The sequence below is a fragment of the Dermacentor albipictus genome, chromosome 7 (genome assembly GCF_038994185.2).
Source record: "Dermacentor albipictus isolate Rhodes 1998 colony chromosome 7, USDA_Dalb.pri_finalv2, whole genome shotgun sequence".
NCBI classification, from domain to species: Eukaryota; Metazoa; Arthropoda; class Arachnida; order Ixodida; family Ixodidae; genus Dermacentor; species Dermacentor albipictus.
Window position 1 is genome coordinate 15,127,296 of NC_091827.1, and position 10,403 is coordinate 15,137,698.

Sequence of the window (10,403 nt, forward strand, 5' to 3'; positions counted from 1 at the left end):
AGACTGACTTTTGTTTGACTAGTGGTCATATTTTCTACTTTGGATCTAGTGAAGGCAGCTTTTCTTTGGCTGCTTGTTCTGATATTTGGTGGGTACCCTGACTTCAGAATAGCCAGTCTTGTTCTTTCCCAGCAGCAGCCATTGCTAAGCTGTGACATAAAAATTTCAAGGCAAGTTCTTTTTGCCATGGAATTTTCTTGTAAAGACTGCTGCCAACCATCTGCAGTATTTATCAGCTATATATTGGTCTGTGTAAAACTGCTGCATTTACAAAATTGGTCCATCCATAATCGCAAATACATTACTGTGTTTGTCCTTTTCGTAAGGCGAGGCTGAAGACCGCCTGCCATGTGCACTCTGACATATCCATGCATCATGGTACCCACATGCTTTGTAGCAATTAATAGAACTAACCAATGATAGTCCCAAGTAGCATATTTCGGCAGCTCTACCAAAAAGCTTCCGCATTACTTTGACAGTCGTACTCCAATGGCTTTTGCTCAGCTATTTGACAGTTCTCTAGGCTTGTTCGGATCTAAGAAGTGAGAAACTAATCTGTGCATAATTTGTACTTATACATGATCCAAACTACGAAAAATTTCAGCAGTTAAGACATTTATAGTTCTTGAGATAAATATTGCTAAATAATATGGTACTTGCAGTAGCAACTATCGTGCCCCAATAGTGCGGAGGGACACCATGAGAGCTTATCTGCTGTTCCTCCAGACCACCAGTAGTTCCATATTAGCTTCATTTACTTTATTTACACAGAAATACAGACATTTCTACATTGCGATCGAGCTAGACTTGTGTGAAAATCATAGATTTCTTTAAGTTAAAAACCAGATACTGACGCCCATGACATCTGTGCAAGTGTGCAAACTCACCTTGGTTCCAATCCAGGACAAAATAAAAAATTCAATTGGCGTAGAGCATTGGGCTTGTCAGTACTGTGGATTCTGATAGTTGTGCCGAACTCGGGGCAGGGAGACAGTAAGGAAAGCACTGTGCAAAGCCCCTTTCTGGGGCTCTCGTCCTGAATGATGCAGAAGTTTTGAATGAGGCCACATTATTGAAATTAGCCCCAAAAGTGGTAAACAAGCACCCTCTGTGGGCGATGCATGTGAAGTCTAAATTATTAGGTGTCTTATGTGACCACATTTTACAACACAAAGGCTATGTTCAGCACATGCTTTCAGTGCTTACTTGATTCGATATACTGTCATACTCAACACAAACTGTGCAGAGTGCAACATCACTCACTTGTATGAATGGCAAAATATAGCGTGAAGTGATGTTCAGTATTTAAAACAAAACCTTTTCGGGCAGTTGCACTGGATTTCATCAACTTTGGCTTCAACCATTTCCCCTTAATGACGAAAATGTTCCTCATGGTGTTTCAGGTGCAGTCATGCACCTGCATACTCATTCAGTAATTCATAAAGATGCAGATGGTGCAATGGCACTGCAATTCTTCCACAGGAATAGGAATAGAACAAAACATCAGGCAATACTGTGTTGAGCACCTACTCAGTCTTGTCTTCAGTGACAGTTACACACACAAAAAAAAGCAGATGCATGCTTTTGCATTCTGGCCATGCCCGCTGTCAAAATGTAGTTTCCTTGCGCGATGGCGAGTGCGCTGTCACGGCTGGCATTCACTCGACACAACTAACACAGGTGGCAGCACCGTCCACTACTGTCCAAGTGTCCATAGAACAGCGGACAATCTAAGGCCCAATGCTTCCTGCATTCTCCACATCATCACTGCCGTTTCCAAAGCCCCATGGCCCACGACCGCTGGCTGGGAATTGGCTCCAGGGGTACTTGCTGCTTCTCCTCCTGCAAAATTAGACCAGTGTCAACGCACACGTTACATGAAGAAAATGTAGAACAGATGGTGCACACGCTCAGCCTACATATCAGAAAAAGAGACTTACACCAGAGTCGCAAATGTGTTTTCAATTGCGATCGAACCTAACTTTGAGATAATTTTTTAAAATCATGATCAACAGTGATCAGCCATCACGCAGTCCAATTATCCAGAACAAAGTTCGGCACGCTCTTGTGCACCAGGTTTCGCAAAGTGGGTCAAAAACACTTGACACTCATTTGCCTAGTATATATATGTAGTAAACATCGTAGTGCTCATAATCGAGAAGCTCACTCACAATGCAAAGGTTGCGATTGAATGGATCAGCATCAAGCAAAGTAAAAAGTGCCCATGTGACACTGGTATATCAGATTTTCTCACTGTAGGATTACAACTAAAATGATGCGGACTTAATACAGTACTATATTAATGCTGGAGAAGTGTTAGTGTTAACTTTGATAAAGAGTGTACAACCGACATAAAACTTCGATAAAAGGTCCTCGCATGGCTTTTTGAACATGGAGAATAAACACACCACTAAATGTTAATGATTTCACAAACATGTGAGCCACGCATTATTTTCCTGTATGTCGCAGAAAGCCTACAAGATCACTCTAAGGACAGCTTGTCCTTTGCTATCAGCTGGATGAGCAGGATTTCCAAGCAGCCACAAAAAGAAAGCAGAGCACCGGAGCATGAAAAATGCAAAAAACAAAAGAAAAGGTGGAAGCTAGATTTAACTCTTACCAGACAGTATCTGAGTGAAGTCATGCATAATTAATTCCTATCAAGTTTTTCTATGAAATGCCATTTCATACTGAGCACAATTCTCCAGTATCTTCCTTTGCTATTTTACTTGTGAATTTGAGAGACATGCCTGCAGTTTCCTTTGGTTCTCCTTAAATGCCTCCAATGGGTTGTCAAACTGGCTGTAGTACTCCAGGACTGTCCGCACATCCTCCACCTCACTTGTAGCGATAGCTGGAACAAAACAAAGTGTTGTCACATGAGAAACAAGGATGAATCTTATCCAAGTAGTACATCTGTGCATCACTGAGGTATACACAATGTCCGATGTAATGCAAATTATGCTATGAAATACATCTCACTTCATGAATGAATGGATAAAATTTATGCAGGTATACTATTGTGCCATAACTACTGGTCCTGTAACATAAAGGTTTGATTACTAGTTTTACAGGGCACATTAAAATGAGAGAGAGGGAGAGAGAATAACTATTGAATAGAGGAAAGGGGGGATAGGTGGTTAGGAGCTTGATGGTTGGGGCACCAAGTCCAGGGCTCCACTGGCTTCTGCCGCCAGCCAAATGGGACCCAGAAGAGCCTTCTGCACCTTCGGGTCTGAGCTGGCGAGTTTTGCCTCCCATTACTCCAGTGTGCTTGTTAGATTATACCTAACTAAGTAGGCATTTAAACTTGGTGGTCTATTTTGGCATCCCCATGAGATGTGGTACAAAGTGTTATCACATGAGAAACAAGGATGAATCTTGTCCAAGTACATCTATGCAGCATTTCTTGGTTCTGCTAATATGGGAAGATGTTTGATAGTCAAACTGTCGCAGAGTACATGATAAACAAGGATGAATCTTATCCAAGAACACCTGTGCATCGGCTGATGATCATCACTGAGGCATAGACAATGTCCTATGTAATGCAAATTATGTTATGAAATACATCTCACTTTATGAATGAATGCATAAAAGTCATCCAGGTATACTATTGTGCCACAACTACTGATCCTATGACATAAAGGTTTGATTACTAATTTTACAGAGCACATTAAAATGAGCATTTCTTGGTTCTGCTAATATGGGAAGATGTTTGATAGTCAAACTGACGCGAAGTTATCCTGATAAAAAATGCATAAGCAAAGGAGTTTGAATAAGTCAAATTCAAACTGTGTAAATAATGCTCTGGAAACTAAGAAATGACAAGTGTACTTAGCAGGTAACAATGAATTAGTAATTGCCCTTGTCATTTTAACATTTACAGTTATCTTTCATGGAAAATGATATCCTGTAAACTGAGAAAGGATTGTGTGATAACTAATGAAGAATATATAATGAAATATCTGGAGTGGCCGAATCAAAGTACAAAGGAAATGGACTTTGAAAATCCTGTTGTGTCACAGGAAGCTTAGACTGAAAGAGTGAACATCACAAACAAGAAGGAATTGCAAAGAATGACAGCACAGCATTAACTGCATACATGCCCTATTGCTTTGCTCACAGACATATATTTAATACTGTTATAGTATTGCCTTCATACCAAAACACAGAGGGAATACATTGTCAGTGACTGCATGTTGTGGAGGTGCATTTAAATATAATGCAACACAAATACAACAGTCATGCATGAATGTGCATTCCTTACATAGTAAAGGCAATAATCTGCCATCGACATAATCCTTATGTATAGACATTAATCATTTCATTGTGATTCACTAAGAACTGCTGCAAATTAAGATGATAGTTCTAAGACTGTGCTGGTTCAATTATAACTTCACCAGATACTCCTACTATGGCACAGTAGCTAGCTTCAGGCAATGTCTATAGATGCTATTACACAGACAGTAACCTGCATTCCACCAGTTCCTAGAATGTTCAGTGATCCCTATCTCAAGGATGTCCACAAAGAAGAATGTGCCCCAAGGACACTAAACTGAAGAAATGTACTGCAGAACAACTTTTTCTTGGATTGATTGGTGTTTCCTATATGACATACAAAAATTCAGGAAAGGAAATGAAAAACTAGAAAAGGAGAGAGCAGAACGCAAGATGTAGTGCCTGTCTTACTTCCTGTTCTTTCATTCACTAGTTTATCTTTTTTCCTGCATTCTTGCGCTACAAAAATTATTTTTTCACTACTAAACGATGCTGCTGTAAAAAAGAAAGGAGTCCAACAACTCACTGCGCAGAAACTGAGCCAGGTCTATCAGCGTGCGATCATCGTCACTGCCGTCCCACTTTGGTAGCCGCAGCGCATTGCTAGGCTGTAGGGAACAGGCCTCGGCACTCCAGTCAACCATAATCACACGGGAGAGGTCCCGGTTCAGACAAGAGAGGTCCTGCATGACATGAAATTCATCAATGACCCTGCTTGCACACATGACTAGGCACATAATGTAAGCCCACAAGTTATCATGAAATATGTGAGCCACTGTGACATCATGCATGCCACAGTATGGGCCAGGGAAAAAAAAAAAAAGAAAAGAAAGAGAGAGAACCCTGCCCTTCAGTCGTCTCCCTGCATGAGCAATCCCTTTCTGCTAAACTTGCGTGAAATATTTTTTGAAGGAGTAAATCCAGTTGAGTAATCTACTGGATTTAATGCTGCTCTTTTGCATCCCTCCTAGCCTGTTGTCATGATTTCACGACGTACTGAATCTGAGCTCATAATTCCAAATAGGATGCTGTTACCATCTGATCGTGTCATCATCTCCAACTCGGAAAACAGTGTTCTGTGCATGGTGCCTCCAATGAGGGTGAACACTCCAAAAATCTTAAGCGGCTGTATCCATTCATGTGCATAAATTAAAGTTACCATCTCTGCAATACCAAATGTTTTACAGACTGCCATAAGATGCGAGATAGTTTACCTGCTAAGTCTGTTTGTTCAGTGTGCAAACACGTAAATATAATGGCATTGTATTGTCCTAGGTGCCTGTTTGAGTTTTTTTTTAACAAGTCTAGAAATCTCACATAGGGTAGCAAATGGTGTGAGAGTAATTTAGGATGTTCTTACCTCACATCCAAGTATTTCCGACAATTGAAATGTTTTTCGTCAGGCAGAAAAGTTCAGGCTACGAGAGGCTAAGCTGTGTGCATTTTGAAGCTTAGTCCATAATGCTCACAGATAGCTTGTTAATGTGAGTAAATTTCTTTTATAAAATTCTTTAAAAGTAGAAATGTTATTTCACTCACTTATTACTTGACACATGGTGCTGCTTTACCCCTTTCGTGTTGCGCTATTATCCCAAATTCTGATAAAAAATGGTCAAACTATTCTTAAAACCCAAGTTACCAGCATGTTTTACCTCCCAAGAAAGAATAAATTCGCTGATACTTGTGCTGTCCCATGGATTATGTACTGCCATCCACAAAAAGAGCGACTAACCACTGACACAAAGCTAGGCTTGTCCATGGCATTGCTAGAAAATGCAAATTACCGCTGATGAGCTAAGCTCATCTTTGGCCATTTTTACTGAAAGCTTGTGGACAAACCAAACTCGTCCAAAGCATGAAAGGGGTTAATCTGCGTAACTGCAGATAACACAACGCAGTCCTGTGCAGGTTGACGACTAGCGCACATTACTTTCCTAAGCATGCCTTTTCAGTTTAGCCTAAACAGCCCTCATGTGTACAATTTCACACACCATCCACACCTACGAGCTTTCAACACCTTAATAAGTCTTGTTAACCAAGCCTGCTAGACTTGACTCCATTCAGCTGCACCCACCAGTGCCATCTGCTTGCTAGACAGCAAAGTACCCTGCAATGTTTCAGCGATGCTGTCATCTCGAGGTTGTATTCTCTGCAGTGAACATCAGGAATGGAACAGGACTTAAAATCGTGAGTTATCGTCGAAGACTGAGAAGTAGCTGTGTATGCAGAGATCTGGAACACACCCTCCAGGCCATAGCCACAGTGGACGTTTTCACACTGGTTGGGCAATTTCATAAAATGCAAGAAAAAAAGAGAGAGAAAAATCAGATCTTAACACTCATCTGAGGCAGACAAAACATTATCACTGTTCCAACATATCATGTGTGGTGTTAATCGAATCAGATCAGCTCAAAGTAGCTTTGTCTATGCCGCCAACACATGAAATGAAATGTTGCAGTGTGTGTCCTGACAAGAAGCACTTAGATTTTTCTCTTTGTTGTGCTTCAGCAATTTGCATATCATATGTTTAGAGAAACTGGCACTGCTTGAGGTAACTTCAGATGCAAAAAAGTGGATGAGAGCAAGGAATAAATAAAGCTTGGAAACATTGCTGACAGGTAGCTATAATCAGCAAGCAGAACCAGACGGCAGTCTTTTTATTATGCGAGTGCAAGATCAAGACTTGCCTTGACATGGTGTCCATCTGTGTATCGAGTTGCATCTCGGAACAGCCTGTACATGATGTAGCCCTGTGGATCTAGGCTGTCCAGGATGGGGTATGCGGTCTGCATGCGAGATATCAACATATATAAGAAGAAGAAAAACAAAGTATTCATGGAACAGAGTGAATAAAATCAACAACCATGCACAAATTTAGCACAGAACAGGTAATTTTCTCTTAGCATAACTTCGACAATTCTTGCATGGCATCTTACCATATGGAAACCATTACAGGCCTCAGTTTTTCTATCAAAAAAGGTTACAGTGCAGTCATTTGTTCCATCTGCTGTTCAACACAAAGGGGCCTAAGCACAAAAGGGGGCAAAATGTACAAGCATACTGGAAGTGACAATGGCAGCTTTGCTCCACAACTGCGTACAGTCAGAATGTGGCACTCGGTCACTCAATTTTTCTTCCACGCTGCCACATTGGTCAACCTCAAATGGTAGCTCTCACATTTCATGCCTTAGAGGCAGCTTGACATAAATGCTGCCACCTTCAATACTAGGTAGCACAGTGCAGCTGAGTTGAGGCCGCTGCATTCCCCTTGCCAGTCATCCTTCTCCATTACAGTGCACCCTTTCCTCCCCATGGCACCTTTCACATTCGTTGAAGGCAAAGAGGAATGAACACGGTGTTTGGGATTGCCAATGATCCACGGCATCTTTTTCTGGCAGTGCTAGAGTGTGACTGTGTCACTGCCAAAATTGTGGCCAGTGTGTATACATCTTTCTAGCCCTTTGCAACGCTACAATTTAGAGAATATCACAATGAACACACATAGAAAATGACAAACAAACAAAGGCCATTATGCATTACATAACGTTGCCTTTGGGCATCATTTTCTAAAGAAGTGCGTGCTACTGCATGAAATCATCACAAGATTGACCAGTGATGCTATAAGGACAAGCCTTTTTATAGAATATGCCATCTTAAGGAAATGCACAGGCCCGGAATCAAGTTCCCCTAATTCTGACAAGCCTACATCTCCCACTCCATTTATGTTGACACTTGTTCTTTCTTGTTTTCAAAATGTGTAACATGGCAAGCCTTCTGCAAGCACATACTCACAAATCCCTGTTCTGAAGTGTAGATGACAACTTCAAACAGTGGTGGTCCGACCTGCTGAAGGAAAAGGTTCACCCCGGGCCTCTTCTTGAAACGCCAGCCAGTCTGGTACGTCCAGTCTGGGTGCACCAGCACACCAGTCATCTCTAGGACTAGCGTGTACGGAGGCTGGTAGTATGGCTCGGTCAATGGGTCCGGCAGCAATTTGTCACGGGATGGATCCTTGATCATCTGCGCAGGGGAAGATTAATAAACAATAAGCTTGGCACATAACACGGCATGGAAGAGTTCAGTTGCAACTACATGCATTTCTATTTTCAATGGACTAAATATTCATAAAATGACAGCCCTGTTGTTGCAGACCCACCTATTGTTAAATGACAAAACAAATTTCCCAGACTGAGCTGCCTTGTCCCTATAAAAATATGACTCACTTTTATGCCTGTTAACTCTGTTCAATAGCTTTGACTGTATCTAACTGATGTTAGACTGAAGCTTAGAACATCATTATTTTGCTTAACTGTCTCCAAAGTGCCTAAAAATGCTGTTTAAGTGACTGAGTGGATGCAAACGCAAACCAATTTGGCTGCAGTATGTCAAGTGCTGCATGAAGAAAACATCAGCATTAACCAAAGGAACTCATTCCCACACGTCATTGAGAATGCCGAGCTTGAATAATGATGAACATGTAATAAAGCACTTCCAGAATGTACATACATGTGAGTATTCATGACATTACAAGGTTACAATTGTTCCATAAATTATGGGGAATCACTCTGACCTGAAATATGCCAGGCTTGCATACTAGATAAATACTGCTTGAGTTTTCTTCAGCCAGTGGCTGCTAGCAGTCTGAAATAACACCGCTAACAAGGTGCAGGTGGAAACAGGGAATATGTACCAACACGCCTAAGCTACTTTTGTCAGCTAGCAGCCGTTTCAAGATAATTAAAATTATTGCTGTAGGCTTCAGCGTATTAGTGTTTGAATATACGATTACATGAGGGGAGCTTCATACCTTGTTATAAAGCTGAAGCTCTTTGTACGTCCTGTACAGGTGGGCTTTCCAGCGAGGCACTGAAAGGCGTCAGCCGTTTAGGATGGCTCGCGTACTCTGCACCCACCTTGCTTCCACTTACTGTGGCTGAACTCATCTTCGATCTGGAAACGAGAATTCACAGCAGATTGAGAGTGCAAATATCAACAGCACGAAATCGAGAGCGCGAAGAGAACGCGTTAGATCGCTCCGCATCACTGGAAATGCAAGACACGTCGAACGTTTCGTCTGAGAGCGGCGTTGTTAGACCGGTATGAGAAAAAGAAACCAGGAGTGAGTTTTGTCAATATTCTCTGTTACGATAAGACGAGGTGAGCTCACCTCCTTGCCTTGTTCATCCAAAGGAGGCGCACCTGCAAAGAAACAGCGTGAGACATCTTGTTTGCGCTCGCAGCACACACGCACCCCAAGTGACAACCAGGAAACCACCGACACCGGTGAACATCGCGCCGAACGCCACGAAGGTGTATTTCATCGCTCGCTGAGAAAACTGGTCAGCCGACCGGCCTGAAGCACCGCTGCTGGCACCGCTGCTGGACCCGCTGCCGGCACCAGCGTCGGCGAGCCCGCGGCGCAACGCGGGAACGGAGTCCAATCGCTTGCGAAGAGCGGACCATCGGTGCGGTTGCCTCGTTGCTGGCGACCACGAAGACCAGCTCCTCAACGAAGATGAACCACTGAAAACTGGCGGTGCAAGTTTGGGTCTGAGACCATGCCACAAACACATGCACGCCCGTCCCACCGCCATTTTGGACTTTGTCTCGCCTTGGCTGGACTTGGCTAGTTTCGTCTGCTGATGGCCGTTAGGGCCGAAACCTACGCAAACTTTCAAATGTTCGCGCGGTCAACATCCAGCAGACATTATTGTCTTCCACAGCGGGTACTACTGCGCAGTAGTACAACTGGCAAGGGAGAGCCTTGCAACTCTACACTTAAAGAATTGCGAAACATTCGCGGTTTGGTAAAGAGTTATTTTTATGGATCGATATAAATCAAAAGGGTTAAGGATTGGGCGAGTTGGTATTGCATTCTAGAACTGATACAGCGCAACATACAAAGGAAGAAACAAGCCGAGCCGGCTTGTTTCTTCCTTTGTTCCTTTATCTGGCCGGCTCGGCTTGTTTCTGTCTTTGTATGTTGCGCTGTACCAGTTCTAGAATGAATCACAAGACTGTTGTGTAGCGAACAGTGTTGTTAGTTGCCGTTATGACACCTAGTAACCCAAGTTGACGTCAAAGAGGTTCATTGAAGATTGCATGTTCATACCCAGTAGCCCCTG

General features: G+C 42.5%; 1 protein-coding gene across 1 annotated transcript; it reads right to left on the reverse strand.

Moving 5' to 3' along the window:
• Positions 1-737: 737 nt before the first annotated feature.
• Positions 738-9,899, reverse strand: LOC135914378 (mitochondrial import inner membrane translocase subunit TIM50-like). The gene is made up of 9 exons (XM_065447192.2): positions 9,530-9,899; positions 9,446-9,477; positions 9,207-9,228; positions 9,086-9,144; positions 8,071-8,298; positions 6,966-7,064; positions 4,805-4,961; positions 2,751-2,854; positions 738-1,842 (listed from the first exon to the last, which is right to left on the reverse strand). The coding sequence occupies exons 1-9, from the start codon at positions 9,870-9,872 to the stop codon at positions 1,765-1,767; spliced, it is 1,122 nt and encodes a 373-aa protein (XP_065303264.2). The 5' UTR covers positions 9,873-9,899; the 3' UTR covers positions 738-1,764.
• Positions 9,900-10,403: the final 504 nt, after the last annotated feature.